The 17,340-nt window shown below is 33.0% G+C and overlaps 1 protein-coding gene across 4 annotated transcripts in view; it reads left to right on the top strand.

Moving 5' to 3' along the window:
* LOC108911058 (nucleosome-remodeling factor subunit NURF301) overlaps positions 1–17,340 on the top strand; it is a 36,015-nt gene that overhangs the window by 12,986 nt on the left and 5,689 nt on the right. For 3 of the 4 annotated variants that reach the window (XM_018715888.1, XM_018715886.2, XM_018715885.2), the window contains exons 6-13: positions 1,826–1,891; positions 2,400–2,678; positions 6,441–6,913; positions 10,235–10,766; positions 10,827–11,047; positions 13,511–13,721; positions 14,360–14,645; positions 14,709–14,901. In XM_018715888.1, coding sequence (XP_018571404.1) covers positions 1,826–1,891; positions 2,400–2,678; positions 6,441–6,913; positions 10,235–10,766; positions 10,827–11,047; positions 13,511–13,721; positions 14,360–14,645; positions 14,709–14,901 — 2,261 coding nt within the window. The remainder of the gene's footprint in view (positions 1–1,825; positions 1,892–2,399; positions 2,679–6,440; positions 6,914–10,234; positions 10,767–10,826; positions 11,048–13,510; positions 13,722–14,359; positions 14,646–14,708; positions 14,902–17,340) is intronic. The other variant, XM_018715887.2, reaches the window with a different exon arrangement.

Raw genomic sequence — 17,340 nt, 5'->3', positions numbered from 1 at the left:
TGTTACCTAAAACATATAAAGTCTCTAATCTGAATCAATCTTTTGTATTTTCTTTTTTGAAAAGCTCAGATAATTTATGCAATGTAAATTTATATAGGGTATAATTTATATAAATTATCTACGATATCACAAACTCCTTTTCGTAGACCGATAAACTGGTAAATCTGTGTTTATCCTCAACTATCTCAAAAATAACGAAAATAGTGACGATATTCAATTGTTTTTTTCTTAAATATCAAGTTATTATTTTTTTGACCGGTTCGATAGATTATTTTTTTCTGCAGTCAACGATGTATTACAACTTGATATTTGTTAAATATTTTATGGAAAAAATATTTTTTTACAAAATTTATTAGAGAAATGTCTAATTCATGGCAACTTCTGATAAAAATGTCAAATTTGCCATAAAAACGATTAAATTTAGAAGTATTGAAGGCAATCTCAGAATGTATGGTGCTTTTAAAAAGCCTAAAAATTCGCAACGCATATTTAACGGTCTTGTAGAATTAGACGTTTTGCTTAGTATTGAGGAAAATCCACAAGCTTCTACTGGAGAAATTGCAAGTAATATTAATTCTTCAAAAGACACAGTACACAAAATCTTAAAAAAACACAAATTTAAATCATACATACCACAGAAAGTGCAAGTGTTAGAAGATAAGGATCATGTCCGAAGGGAGCAATTTTGCCATTTTTTTTAAATATGATACAAGGCGCAGGATTTTGGAGAAAAATTGTATGGTCAGATGGTGTACCTTTAGTAATAATTTTTAACCGAAATATCCATCGATATTGGAGTAAAGAAAATCCCAGAATAACTGTTGAAACCAATTACCGACGGAGATTCAGTGTCAGTGTTTGGTACGGTATTCTAGGTAATCGATTAATTGGACCATTTTTCATCGATGGAAGTCTAACTCAAGACAAATATCATAGACTATTGTCAGAAAATCTTGCAAACTTTTTGGATACCTTACCGCTTGCAGAAGTGTATAGGATTTATTTTCAACAAGATGATACTCCCCCGCATAATGGTAGAAGAAACACTAATTGGTTAAAAGCTAATTTTGATGTAAGGTGGATCGGCATGACTGGTCCTGTTCGATGGCCCGCCCATTCTCCTGACCTCACCCCCGCAGATTTTTTGTTTTGGGGATATCTTAAAGATCAAGTATTTTTGACACATCCGGAAAATGTAGATATTTTAAGAAAGAGGATTGTAAACGTTTGCCGTGAAATACCTCCAAACTTAATATCAAATGCTACGTATGAGGTAGCCAGAAGATGTCAATTATGTATTCAACAAGATGGAAGACAGTTCGAACAATTTTTGTAAGATTTTTTATTGTTACATTTTTGTTTTGTTGTTGTTTTGCTTTGTTGTTGTTACTTTAGACATACCGTTTCTCTAATAAATTTTGTAAAAAAATATTTTTTCCATAAAATATTTAGCAAATATCAAGTTGTAATATATTGTTGACTGCAGAAAAAAATACTTTATCGAACAGGCCAAAAAAAATAATAACATGACTTAAGAATAATCAATTGCAAATCGCCTAACGTTCTGATGATGGCAAAAAAAATTTAAATCAGTGCTCGATTATAGTATTTGTCAAGCCATTAACAACAGTCTTTTGTTTTTTAAATAGAACAATTATTAACAGAGTTACAGCTTGGGGCATTTTTTATAAGACAGCCTTTATATAATAATTATATAAGGTAACTTGGTTTAAATCAATATAATTTCATCCAAGAAAGCTGCTCTAGATGTATGCCCTGTTCGCTTTCGGATACCCTGTATAATGTAATTTATTTTATTTAAAAGCTACAACTGCTTCCTCCACAAAACCGACCACAACTAATCCGCAATTACAACCCATACAACCGAAAGGTAGGCTGAGAATGTAATGGATGTTGTATGCTTTTTTTTATCAGTGAAAACGAGTCTTTGCATGGGCAAAATTTTAATATTTCATTTATTTGTTATTCTTACTTTGTTTTATCGAAAGATGTCATGGAAATATTGGGTGAGATCAGAATAATTGGGTATTGGTGCAAAACCGAACTTTTTCGTTAAAAGGAGGAATAAAGTTTCAAACAGTTTGCGGTGTTTTATAAAGTTGGACAATTTTTCTATGACGTCATGATTTGATTATATCACAATGTAATTTTTTACAAATTGTTTCACAAATTTCCTTTTTTTTTGTGTCGTCTAAGATTCTAAAAAGATTTTTATTAATTTTTATTACACTATACTTTCGCAGTTTTATTTCATGAATATCAACAAATTAATCTCAACATTTAAATATCTCAAGAAACACTCTTTTTAGAATCTTGTTATTGTCGTTGTTTAGTTTTCAAAGTTCCCGCCTCTAATTACTGATGTGTTTGCGATTCAGTGACAACAGCCGACGGCCAAATGAAAATCGTCAAGAACGTTGTCGTACCTAACCAGTCGGTCATCAGCGGTAAAAACACTTTAACATCACTACTAACCAACAGCAATAAATTAGCGGGTCGGAGGATATTAATGACCAAAGGCCCGGACGGCACTACCAGGGTAATTACTGGTACCGCCAATATCTTACCCAAAAATCTACAGACCACTCAACAGAGCTTGATTAAAGCCCAAACGACGAGCCAACAACAGGTTCAGCCCGTACAGGTGCAACAAGCAAGTAGGTGCAATTTTTGTCTATTTAGAGATGGATTAACGGCATCAGTAACACACATAACCTTAATTGAAGTCTGTGTAAAAATTCTTAAAGAGTTAAATGTTATATATAAGGCCTAATAAAACGCAAGATGTTATTCTCCATTTCCAAAATTTATCATTTGGTTATAAAGTGTAACAGTTTTGACGTTTATTTACTATTTAAAGTATGAAATACTATTAACTGATTTTTATAAAATAGAAAGTTTGATCTTTAGTGTGCTCTTTATTTTGTTACAATAAAACAATGCATTTTTCCGCTTGAAAGAAATTTCTGAACAGGTGATGTGGTCCAGTCAATGACCATTTTCCCGTGTAATTTTGTCAAACAGCACCGATTTTCAAAAAAAAATTGGATTTAGGTTCTACTTACCTTCTACTTCAAAGTTGACCTTGTACCGGGGGTTGCTTTTACCCTGGGGGTAGATGCCACCCCTTCTCGGGGGTGAAAAATATTTCATTGAAAATAACTCCGGGAATGGATATATTGACTAATTCTAAGCAACTTTTGTCCTATAAAGTATTTTCTGAAAGTCGATACTTTTCCACTTATTTACGATGAAACTGTAAATTTTTTAAGCAATAAAACCACTTTTTCAGCCGGTTTTCCGCGAATAACTCAAAAAGTAAGTATTTATCAAAAAAATCATTCTTATAAAAAATGTAGCTTATAAAAAAACAAAAGAAATGGTGTGTTTATGGTGTCTGTAGACCCAATACAAGCGATATAATAGCTTGTTGAAGGTTGGTTCTTATTCGTCAAACACCAAAATTGAAAGTTTGAACATAAAATAACCAAAAACCAATGCATTTTTCAGGGAATACTCGTAGAACCTTTTTTAAAGTTCTTGAAAAAAACCTTTATTTTACTTTTTATAAAGGTCCCTAGTATCAAACCTAAGCGAGTTATGACGAAAATAAAGTTGGTCCGTATTTTTTTCGGCGACAAAAAACATGTAAATCACCCCCTGATTACCACCCCAATTGAAAATAATCGTTACCACATTACGATTTACTTTATTTATGTTCTTGTAATATGCTCTAGAACAAGGGTCGGCAACTGGCGGACCACAGTCCAGGTCCGGACCGCGGAAGGTAGAATACTGGACCGCCAAAAATTTTTTGAAAGTATAAATTACTCAAATAAATTATTTAAAAAATGTTTTTTACGTTTAAGTGNTACGTTTGAGTGCCACCCTTATCATTTTTTCTGGTATTTTACAATTGTGACTGATTTGAGTTCTTAATGTAAATGAAAATAAAAAATTAATAAAAAATATGAATTTTTTTCTGGACCTCGTTAAAAAATTTCAAAAGTATCCGGACCCCACCTAAAATTACTTGCCGACCCCTGCTCTAGAAGTTTGAGTGCTTTAAAGTGCTTAGTTTTGAAAAGAGAATTTTTGTATTTTTGGAAAAGATTGTCTTTTTTTTCAAAATAACTCAAAAACTATTAATGATACGCAAAATTTTGTAGAGTACAATATTGTAGGTTTTGCTCTTTTGAAAATTTTGTTTTTTTTCTGTAGGATAAAAATTAAGTAAGATACGGCCGTTTAAAGTTTGCCTATGTTCGTAAATAGCAACTTATTCAAGCCCTTTCAGCTGAAACCCTTACAAAAATAAACTAAAAAATTTTTTGTAACTATAATTGTTCGATTTTTTTTGCAAGGGGTGGTTTTTATAAGGGTTGAAACTTATAAACAAATAATAAAAAATTAAAACAGTAAAGAAATCTTAATTTATATCACTATAATGATTAATTTATTACAAGTTGCTGAATAATATTTTTAATTATTTTTTAATCATTACTGTCATAGGGGGTGGGGTAATTACTTATTTAAAGATGATTTCAACCTATTACACGATCAAATCTACAATTCTATAATTATTTTCGAATAGGGGTGAACCCCTAAAAAATAAAAAGCAACCCCCGGCACAGGGTCAACTTTGAAGTAGAGGGTAAGTAGAACCTAAATCCAAATGTTGATGCAAATTGGTGCTGTTTGGGAAAATTATACAGTAACGCCATATTTTATGTCTAATGACTGGACTAATGCTATTTAACATTTTTTATCCTTGTTTTACATATACAGGGTGTCCCATAAGCACATGATCAAAAAGGTACTGTGACATTCTTTAGCTCAAAAGAAGACGATCTGACCTAACTTCCATTAAGAAAAAATGTCTGGCTCCTCTGATATTGATTGTCAAAGCAAAGTTCTTGAAAAAAATGATGTTTTTTGTAATATCTGGAGAATGTTACAATGGATTTTAATGAAACTGTGGACTTGTTCCTAAGTAAGACTCGTGTTTTGATGAAGCAACCGCATCCATCCGCCTTGGACAAGTGGTAANTTATAAACAAATAATAAAAAATTAAAACAGTAAAGAAATCTTAATTTATATCACTATAATGATTAATTTATTACAAGTTGCTGAATAATATTTTTAATTATTTTTTAATCATTACTGTCATAGGGGGTGGGGTAATTACTTATTTAAAGATGATTTCAACCTATTACACGATCAAATCTACAATTCTATAATTATTTTCGAATAGGGGTGAACCCCTAAAAAATAAAAAGCAACCCCCGGCACAGGGTCAACTTTGAAGTAGAGGGTAAGTAGAACCTAAATCCAAATGTTGATGCAAATTGGTGCTGTTTGGGAAAATTATACAGTAACGCCATATTTTATGTCTAATGACTGGACTAATGCTATTTAACATTTTTTATCCTTGTTTTACATATACAGGGTGTCCCATAAGCACATGATCAAAAAGGTACTGTGACATTCTTTAGCTCAAAAGAAGACGATCTGACCTAACTTCCATTAAGAAAAAATGTCTGGCTCCTCTGATATTGATTGTCAAAGCAAAGTTCTTGAAAAAAATGATGTTTTTTGTAATATCTGGAGAATGTTACAATGGATTTTAATGAAACTGTGGACTTGTTCCTAAGTAAGACTCGTGTTTTGATGAAGCAACCGCATCCATCCGCCTTGGACAAGTGGTAAATTCTTGAGCGTCTTTGTACAAGAATTACCAGAACTTTTTATTTGGTCGCTGGAATCAATAGAAACTTAATTTTTTTTCAGAACAAAAATTCAACACTAATAGTTTTTGTCAACTTTAAATGTAAAAAATCTATATATTTTTACTTTGAAATGAGCAGTTTTACAGTTATCAATTTATTCCACTTTGTGGTATTTAAGCTATTTTAGATTCAAAAAAATAATTTGGAAATAGCTCATTTTCCAAATACAAAATAAAATGCACTTATAAAATTTGGATGTGCACTCGTCAAAGCTCATTATCATTTTCTACATTCTTACATAATTGTTGCGGTGAACCATGTTTACTATTTGATTACATTAATGTTAGTTGACAGAAATTCAGTGTTTTGTTTTTTTTTTTAGTTTATATGAAATAAGTTTTTGTTTGATTGTTATTTATGAATGTTAAAAAAACAAAAGTCTGCATACTCTTCACATAGTAATTATTTGTAAACTTAAAAAAGAAACATGCACATGTCTGTTTAAGGATGTATTCATCACTCTCAGAGGTCATTCAACTCTTGAGCATTTATAGATAGACAATAATAAATCGTGATACATTTTTACAGTCACGATAAAAATTATTTTTGTGAGGTTATGCGTGCCTGAAGCAGCAACATCTGACTCTCCAATATTACATTTGCCTGTATTTATGAGATATTTTGTCCAGCGACATCCACACCAACCACCAACCTACCGACCAAAGACACACCACAACGCGTCCAAATCATGCGCACCCCCGACGGTCGCATTACCGTCAAGGGTCTCCTGCCTGGCCAGCAATTAGTCCAGTACCCTGACGGAAAACTTCAGGTTCTCACCACTGCCCAACTGCAGTCCTCCGGTCTTACTACGACTAAAACACCCATCACTGCCACCACCCCGAAAGCCATTATTAAACAGGCCGTAAATACGTCCGCAGGTAAGGCTCTGGTACAGACGAATCAGCTCAAGACGGTGGTCGCGCAGCCTCAGGTGCAGCAGAGCCCTATTAAGACCCAGCAGGTGGTGGTCAAGCAGCAGCAACCCATCGTGCAAAAGGTCACGCAAGGAAATGTAGTGGTCGGCACCGCCGGGCAAGTCATACAGCAGCAGGTCGTCCTCGGTAGCAATCAAGTCATCGCCAGTCAAGGAGGGCAGCAGGTAAGGCACATGTGGCACAAATTTTCTGACTTTACCCGGTAAAAAAGAAATGTAAGTTACAATGATGAAGGGGATGTTCCAGTAGTCTAAAAATGAAATACTGAAATTAAAGATTTTATATTGAAAATTGTTAATTTTCAATATAAAATGTTTGACGTTTATAAATGAGATTGATTTGTACAATAAAATACTGAAAGAATAATTATGTCAAAATATAGAAAAATGAATTAGTAGAAACTCATGATTTTATATCAGTTCCGTTGAAAAATTTAAATTTGTTTCCGTATTTCGACTTTATTCATTTTTTTCTGCCTAAATAGAGAATATTGATTTAAATAAAAAATATCCAAAGTGTATATCTACGGGGTGCGGCATTAGTGCGTCAAAGTACGATATCTCCGTTATTATAGAAGATATCAAAAAAAGTTATTTACAAAAATTGTAGCGAACTTAAAACTGCACATTTTAAAATTATTTTCGTATATACAGAGTGTTACGTATTACCAGGGTGAACCAAACTACTATTTTTTAAATAGGACACCCTATATATTATTTCAAATTTAGATTAAGCTCATCTCTCCCATGCTTCCAATATAGGGTTCAATTATGTTATACAGGGTATTTCAAAAGTTACGGTCAATTGTGTACAAGAATCATTCCCATTTCAGAGTCCTGTATACCCTAAATAGAACAACTTAACAATAATTTTTTGCAGACATAGCTTTGTGATAATGGTACAGTTTTACGAGAAAGTGCCATTTTTTAATTATTGCAACAGTTGAGTATGGGGCGAACCAAAACTCGAGCACATAATTTTTTCAAATTTTTTTAAATGAATCACCCTGTATTTTATTTTAAAAACTGAATACACTTTATGTTCTTTCATTTTTATAAAGCATTCCCTATAGCTAAAATCATTAATTTCTGAGATATTTACCATTTAGTAACAAAATTAGAGTTTTTAAAAAATTCATATTATAACAAGTTAGTTAATATTATAAGAATTACGTCTTAACAACGGATATTTTGTAATGTTTTATAACAATTTGTCACAGTCATTTGCCCACGGCCAACTTGTTATAATAGGAATTTTTTATAAATCTCTTTTTGTTATTAAATGGTAAATATCTCAGAAATTAATGATTTTAGGTATAGGGAATGCTTCATAAAAATGAAAGAACATAAAGTGTATTTTCAGTTTTAAAAATATAATACAGTGTGATTCATTTAAAAAAATTGAGATAATTATGTGCTCGAATTTTGGTTCGCCCTATATTCAACTGTTGCAATAATAAAGAAATAGCACTTTTTCGTAAAACTACCAATATCAAAGAGTTATGCCTACAAAAAATTATTGTTAAGTTGTTCTGTTTAGGGTATACAGGACGCTGAAATGGGAATTATTCTCGTATACAATTGTCTATAACTTTTGAAATACCCTGTATAACATAATTAAAACCTATATTGGAAGCATGGGAGAGATGAGCTTAATCTAAATTTGAAATAATATACAGGGTGTCCCATTAAAAAATAGTATGTTTGGTTCACCCCGGTAATACATAACACCCTGTATATACGAAAATAATTATAAAATTTGCAGTTTTGAGTTGGCTATAATTTTTGTAAATAACTTTTTTTGATATCTTCTATAATAAAGGAGATATCGTACTTCGACGCACTAATGCCACACCCTGTATGTAATTTTCAAAACTATATTTTAATCCACTTAAAAAACCGAAAAAAATTTCAATGTTTGGGTAAACATCATCAATTTCTCAGTCGATCGCAGATTATTGAAATCCACTTTAACAAACAATCATTGTCTATAGAGTAGGAAAAAAACACTAATCGTCAAATATACAGGGTGTAACTTTGAATTTAGGTTATATTTATACAGAGGCCACCTTTGAGCTTTAGAAACAAATATCATTTGTTTTATCAAATTCTGTTGTTTTTTTTTTAATTTTTGTTTTTTTTTTTTGTTTTTAATAAGGATCAGTTCGTATTGAAAATACCAAAACAACTATTCAAAAATAGATATTATTTTCTCGGGCTACTCACTTGGCTGCTAAGAGGGTAAAAACCAGAGAAAAAAATCAATTAATTTTTACATTTTATTACACAAAACATACTTACACCTCTGAGGGGGCTTTTCATGTGGAGGACAAAATGGTGAACTGGCTCCTAGCCATCGACTGGCTCGTAAAGTGGCCCCGGACTGGCTCCGATTCACCAAGTTTCCGGGGTTTAAATATTCTTTACAAAATGCTGAGTGCATTCGAATTAAACAACCGGTAGAAGAATTGGAATTGATTGAATCAGTGCACCAGTTTATAGAGAGAGTGAGCGAGATGGACAGAGTGCAAGGGTCAGTTCAATAAGCATTCAATTTGCAACTGGGCACTTTTCGTTGCCTTTAAATCTATTGTGTAATAATGACATGTAATTGATTGCAATTATATTTTAACTTTTGTTCTATAAAATGAGTTAAATGAATATTTATACCAAAAGTATTTTTGTAAAAATCTACTAAAGAAATATGTCCAAATAAAATAATGCTATATGTCCATACATATTTATCTTCAAAGTTTTGATTATAGTTACAGAGTGATTATTTAAATTTTGAATATTACTCTTCCTCGCACTAAAGTAGTTATAGTTGACAATATGAATTAATTAGTGAGCCTAGCGTGAGCCCTTGTTGTCATATCCCATCAGATGGATCAGTTAATAAATCTGGTTATTATTTTTGAAAATTTGTTGATCGGCGTCCACATAGTCATACAAAAACAGGTTTTTACGAAATTATTTTTCATTGCAATTTTTGTTCTCTGGTTTAAAAACGTTACAACAGGCAACACTGATAAGTGCGCACATACAAATGACAGGTAGCGCCCAATTGATGCGTAGAAAAGAGTTTAAGTGTAGTTTAAAAACGAATTATAACTAATGATTTGATATACAAAACAATTGATTTGAAATTAATATTTTGGGGAAAATTGACCCCCACTTGACGTTACATCCTGTATACTATACAGAAATCTTGACAGTACTTTGTAAAAGCTTGTTAAAAATATAAAAAATTTAGGAATTTTAAATTGGTAATCTGACGGTTAACAGAGAGAAGTGAATGCTCTAAATAATGGGAATAAAATAGCCAATTCAAGGGTTAAACTAGACAATTTTTTTACACACTATCCAGGCTTCCAAAAATTATATAAAAAAAGTAAGGTTAGTTTTTAGCATATGAGAGCATACGTACTGAAAATTGAAAACTTTGATATACACACCCGACTATTTTGTTTATCTCAACATTTCCAGATCATAACTAATCAAATAGTGGTCAACAATCAAAACCTGGCTCAACAACTTGCCACGGGCAAAGTGCAAGTCGCCACGATAAACGGCCAACAAGTCCTAATCAGACCCACGGGCAATAATCAGGCCCAAGTTGTAGCCCAGTTAACCCCTGGTAGTATCACGCAGACGATACAGCAGGCGCAGCCACCCGCAACAGCGACCTTGACTACCAACACTCCGGTGAAACTGCAACCAGTCATAAAACAAGTCGAGACGCCTCAACCTGTGGCTCAACAGCAAACACCGCAGAGTATTCAACAGGCCCTGCAATCCTCTCCGAAACCAGTTCAGGATAATAATCAGATCGATCCTGCTACGATGGAACAGCTTCTAGTTGGACAGCCGCCTGGTACAGTTATCAAGTGTGTCACCGCGCAGGTTATCCAGACGCAGCAAGGCCCGCGGATCGTACTGCAGGGCTTGCAAGGGGCAGATTTTACACCACAGCAGCTGGCAGCTGTACAACAGCAGGTGAAGCAGCAGCTGCTTAAGGGTAGGTTTTGTTTAGTTTTTATTAATAAAAGTCCGCTGACGTTTTTCTTTCTTATTCCAGCACAAGCTTCAACGGGAAAACAGGGCGTTCTTGGCCCCACTAAAATATACCTGGCTGTGCAGCCCAGCAGTCAGGACCAGTCAAACGAAACCACGTCTAGCAATCCTCCGCCTCTGACGCCAGTGCAACAGCCCCAGAACACTTTGACTCAGAACGTCGCCGCTGTGGCGAACATCAAGCAGAGCCCCGTGAAGCAACTACAGCCAACAGTTGTACAACAGGTATGCAAATCGCCCCAAAAGTCCAAAGTTGTAGTGCAACCCGTCAATCAGGCTCTCTATTAACTAAAAACGCATGGCTGCTTAACAGGCGTACGTTTGTCGTGATGTTCCGAGGAAGATTTTCTTATCATTTTGACTGTTGACATAAAATACATCTCCTTCGTTTTTAATTGATGAATCAGGATCAAATGTAATATTGACGAGAGAATTTTAGGTGTAAGATTAAGCACTGCACATGAAAGTGTGCCGCAATTGTTTGTAACTTTAAGTATTATCGTTTTTTTTTTATATTATTTTAATCTAGTCCTTTGATGTATTTATATTTAAAATGATAACTGTGTGAAGTGTTATTTAAAACGTCTAATTAGTATTACTTAAACATGTGCCTGTTTTTGTCTAAAATTTTCCTAAACGTAGAAAGGTTATATTATTAAAATTATGTTTTATTACTTAAAATTTTAAAAATATAAATGTTTACCTTCCAATTCGAATTGGAAATATTTCTATCGAGTCTATCACTGCCCCGTTATTATTACTAATATGTTTTTAGTTATACAGGACTGGCAATAAAATTTAAAACATCGCAAAATGGTCAAAAATCGAGATAAAAAAAATACAGTATGAACTTTTTTCCGCAATTTTTTAACTTACTAACTTTTAACTAACCCAATTTTATGGTTTATTAGTTATTTAAAACACTTTCTTAGTATTTTTTCTGCTTTACCAATTTGTGTTATAGTTGTTACCATCTCAATTGGAACCGCATAAAAACATTTAACTCATAAATTCTACGGAATCCATAGACGTCCAGAAAAATTTAGCCCTGTCTCGTCTAGATATACTATATTCCGAGCAATATTTTTCCGTTTCCTCTTTGTACCATGATCAATCCTAATTACGCGATACATTATACATTGTCATTTTTGATATCTTAGTTAATTCGTTAATCTGTTTCCTAACTTTTTTATCACATTGTTCACTATTTTCACTTTTCAAACATTCATATATATTTAATATAATACGTTGACTTTTTACGTGTAAATTTTTGTTTTTAAACTCTGAGTTTGTTTCGATACTTTCGACAAGAACCGGTTCCATTATTTGGGGATTTTCCCGAGTTATTTCGTTTTCCTCCACTGCAAAGAGTCTCGAGAGAGCCACACAAAATTACTTGATAATTACATATAAGATTTATTTTAATAATTATTACCATTTACTGGTTATGATATGAACAAATAATCAACTAATAAATCATAATACGTATTATACCAACATACCCCGCCAAGCAATGCTCGGCACTGCACTGGCAAAGTGGCAAAGCTAAGTGAACCCGTGTACCATACAAAAATAGTATATTACGTAATAAGTGTCGTAAAAAGCATTTTACGCTCGAATGGAAAAGTTACGCAGGACGCCGTGTAGCGGTGAGTGCGTAATTCCATGAGTGTGTAATTGCATTACACCACGTATTACGTACTATACTTTACCTACGACCACTACTGTAAATGCTTAAAAACACACCGTCTGCGATCAATGTAAGATTCCTATTTTACGTACGGTAAAAAAATCACACAGCTTTGTAAAAAATCGTACAGTTTTCCTAGCAACCGCCTAACAACGGTCAATACAAACAGTATTGTATTGACCGTTGCTAGGAAAACTGTGCGATTTTTTTACCGTACGTAATAGGAATCTTACATTGATCGCAGACGGTGTGTTTTTAAGTATTTACAGTAGTGGTCGTAGGTAAAATTATTTACGACCTAGTGGACCAGTACAGGTTTGCTTTGATCAGGTAGACTAGTTTACCAATACCGGACTCGCCAAATTGCTATTCGAGTTTAAATTACGAAACACATCATGGTCAAAGCATAATTTCAGGAGAAGTGCATACGGTCCTGTGCTTTAAAATTTACAGGTTCCAATCGACATCGTAACAACTATACACATTTTACAGATGAAAACTCGTATTGTTTAATGGTTTTTATACATGTCTATTTTGTTTTATATAAAAAAATATATACAAAACAATAGTCAAATTGTTTTTCAGCACATGAAAATTTATATTTAATAAATCATATTATCATGAAGATTTTCGTTTATAAATCACATTTTTTTTCAAGTTGTAATCATAAGTTTCGATTAAAATATTTCCAACTTTTTGGATCTTTAAAAGCTATTTTTAATTTAATGTGTACCGTTTTCTAATTAACTTTGTACATATTTAAATTTTCCGAGTATTTAATTATGTATTTATAACCAGCACCTGTGTTGCCTTATTTTGTTTTGACTAACGCTTATATTTTAATTAAAACACCCTCCCTTGTACCCACACTTTACGTAATAAATTTCTTATTTTTGACTATTTGTTTTGCTTTAATCCTCGCTTGGACTAAACTGCGCTTGGGTGTTGAGAATGAACGCTTTCTAATGGCTTCTAAGTGTACGTTCCAATAATTGCAGACTAAAGAAACCGTCTCGACGGTCGGCGGTCGTCAGGTTCTTGTAAACGGGCAGCAGTCCCAGACTTCCGCCCTCCTCCAAGCCATGAAGGCCAACATGGAGGCCGGCCAGCCGACGTCTGTCGTCCAAGGTCAGCCGCAGACGCAGGTCGCCACCGCAACTGGGGAGGCAAACAAGCAGTTTGTCGTCACACCCGACTATATTCAGCAAAGTATGTTCATTTATCAGCCATCCGTAATTGTGTACAATCCTAACTGTGCGTACCCATTGCAAAACGATCTCGCCACACGTTTTTATAAATAGATAAGCTTCAGTTATTTAGAAGAGCAAGGGTTCCTACAAATTCAAAAGTTTCTAAACTTGCAAAAGTATTTCTTTCTGTGATATTTTCTTTTTGTTGGAAAAGTTCTGTTTCGAAAAGAAGACTGATTTTTTTATTTTTTTTTATGTTTTTTCCGCTATTAAGTGTAAAAGTATTTTACTGTGATTTTAATTTTTATTCTCTCACTGGTCTAGAAGAAGCAGAGGAAAGCATTGCGACATAACCACGTAATCATGAGATTTTCTCTGCTTTTTTCACGGCCTGTGTTTGGAAACTTTTGTCCGTATTACTTTAAATAAATAAAATTAGTTACAGATTAACTAATGTAACATGTAACTGGACTGTATCCGAAATTGTGTAATAAAACTGTTAAACAAATCTCATGGACTTTTCTTGTGACAAAACCCTTGCACTTCTTCACGTTTATTTTTTTATTAGTCGTTTTGCTTTGGGACTGTTCACCGTTTGCTTTAATTTTTTCTATAATTTTCACCCTCTTTGTATATTTTTCTTTAATATCTCTGCAGCCATCAAATCCGCCTTAAAACAAGAGAACCTCAATCCCGAAATCGAGGAAAAACTGTTGCAGCTGCAGAGGTACCAAGAAAAACAAATGAAACAGGAGCCCGAATTGCCCACGCCAGTCCCAAAAGTAAATCAGACGGTTGTCCCTAATTCCCGGTTCCCCACTGCTACCCGCAAAAGACCGCCCAGTGCTTCCAAGAACGATGATAGTGATTGGGTGATGGAAACCCCCAAAAGGAGCCGCCCCAACAGATCCTCCGACGGGAAAAAAATCGAAACCGAATCACAGTAAGTATCAGTACGACAAATGGATATTTCCACTTAGGACGACTACATCCGTTTCGTTTTTAGTCAAGAACCAGTTAAAGAAAAGATTGTGTCGCCTAGAGCTAGAATCAAAATAAAAGAAGTTTCTGAAGCGGAAAGAAAAGTTACTATTAAAACGAAAATAATGGTTAGTTTGTTTAGACAGAAGGAGCTACTGAAGAAAGATATATTAAGGAAAAGGGCATTATTGGAAAAAGAACTGCAATATGAAATCCAGGTAATTAAAAAATATATCAATTATTGTTTATTAATATTAGTTTATTATTTATTTTTTATTTTAGTTTGTTCATTAATTTTTTTTTTATATAATTTGTTTGAAAATGAGTAAAGTACAATACAATTTTTAGAAATTCAATAAAAATTTACTGTAGACACCATTACTAGCACAGTTATAAGGTAAATATTTACCTGCTGATGGTTATAAAAAGTTTCTATACCGCTCAGAAGTATATGTTTTATCTCTTTCATTAAAAAAAAAAAAACTATCGCCAGTCACGGCATAATACCAAATATATAGGATCAGAAAGTCCCCATGGTTCATCGGCCGTTACGTGAGAGCGATAAAGAAAGTAATAGAAATCCGTGCGACAGAAAGATGGCTATAATGAAGGCGTCTAATAGTCACCGCCCACTTGGCCCTTCCACAAATAAGATCCACTTCTTACTTGTGGAAGGGCGAAATGGGTGGTGACTATTAGATGCCTTTATTATAGCCATCTTTCCCTATCGCATGGATTTCTATGATTTACTTTATCGCTCTCACGTAACGGCCGATGAACCATGGGGATTTTCCGACCCTGTATTACAGTCTGTGCGACATTTGTTAAGATAGAATTTCAAGAACATTCCTACATCTTTTTATTGAAATTAATCACATTCGACACCCGAGGTAGAAAGACATTGGCGGAAAATTTCAAGGCACGTCCCTGCCGTGGTAAATTGTTACAGTAGTTCCAATAACAGAACTTTATTGGCTTATTCATTTCTTGGAATTCTATCTCATCAAATATTCTACGGACTGTACAAAACTAATGGAACCAATTCAATTTATTGCTGTTATTATTATCTTTGGACATTTCCACCTTAGTCTGTGTGAATATTCTTAAATTCCTTAGGTTAAACTGTAAGAATTACAATTATTGTTAAAGATGGTTTTTAATTTAGGTTTTCATATAATGGGGGTTTCCCCGTTAAATAAATAAATACAATGCAATGTTGCAGGCAGATATGTAGACAATGTATCCTAATATCATTAAAATAGAGGATACAGACGCTCATTTTGACTTTTAAAAACACACTTCATGAGAGTTTTTTTTTTCAAATTGTAAAAAACGATTTTTTTGGACAGGCTGGTGTAACCTCAAACTTCCCTGTAAACTTATCACGCATCGGTATGCATTGTTGTCAGATCTCATCTTTCTTCATTCGTGTACATATTTTGTTATAATACCACACACAAATTTTAACAATGAAGACACGAAACGAAAACAGGATTTAAATTTCATCGTAAAATTGAACTTAATAGAACACAACATTGCACTATACAAATTATATTTCAATTCTAGTAAAGGCTGTTTGACACAATAGCATTTCTTTTTTAAAATCTTCTAAGTAATCTGAGCAAATTTTTTTTATGTAGAAATATGTTCATGACAAACACGAAATATATGAAATTCTATTCAGATTTATGTATAAATAAATGTTTACAGAAATTTTAGAACTTGTTCTAATTTTCTTTATAAAAATGCGCGTAAATCTGCGCAGAACAAAGTTATTTGTTATGCCTGCATTCCCACCTGTCAGATCAAATTACAGGTTATGTTTATTTAATCTGTGTTTAAAGTAATTAACATTTACCGCTTCCCGTGTCTAGAACGATGTCCTGGACGAGAGGGCAAGTAAGAATATTAATTGATGAATATAAGAAACATCCCTGTTTGTACGCTGTAAAGACAAAACAGTATTTGATTAAGCATTTAAAGCAAAAAGTTCTTAGCGAAATAATGGAGGTGCTGAGCTTGAAAAATCCTGACGTTACAATTAATGAAATTAAAACAAAATTTCTAACACATCTCTTTTTTTAAGTTTTTTACTTCTTTTTTCTTTCATTATAATCAAAATAATGCTGGTCGCAATAACTTTTTCAATAGTTACTGCATCCATTTTGTACAGTTGTTTTAAAACCAGATAAAACAGTGAACTATAAGATCTACGGTAACATCAACTGATTGATATGTAGATCTAATATCAGAGGTCACTGACACAGAGATTCAGAAACTAAACACATACTGCTTTAAATAAATAGTTGATACTTTCAACAATTTAAAAAAAACGAAGTCAATCAGATAAGGATGTATTTTTTTTTTTTTTCATGAAGTATATTTTAAAAAACAATATAAATATAATAAAAATAAATACGTTTTACATACAATTAGTAAGGTATGCATATCTACATAATAATATTAGTAAATATTTAATAAATTGTGCAAAAATATTGATTTTTAAAAGGACTCAAACATTTTTTTAATGCCCTGCGTTTAGTCTGCTTTGACGAAAAAACTAATTACAAATCGACTATTATTCGACATCAAAAACAATTTTTCAAAATATTATTTTGCTAGCCCCTAGAAATTTGATTCCCAGTTAGAGTTGAATG

The sequence above is a fragment of the Anoplophora glabripennis genome, unplaced genomic scaffold (genome assembly GCF_000390285.2).
Source record: "Anoplophora glabripennis isolate ALB-LARVAE unplaced genomic scaffold, Agla_2.0 scaffold437, whole genome shotgun sequence".
Classification (NCBI taxonomy): domain Eukaryota; kingdom Metazoa; phylum Arthropoda; class Insecta; order Coleoptera; family Cerambycidae; genus Anoplophora; species Anoplophora glabripennis.
The sequence above is the reverse complement of the archived record's forward strand: the minus strand, read 5'-3'. Positions and strand labels throughout refer to the sequence as shown.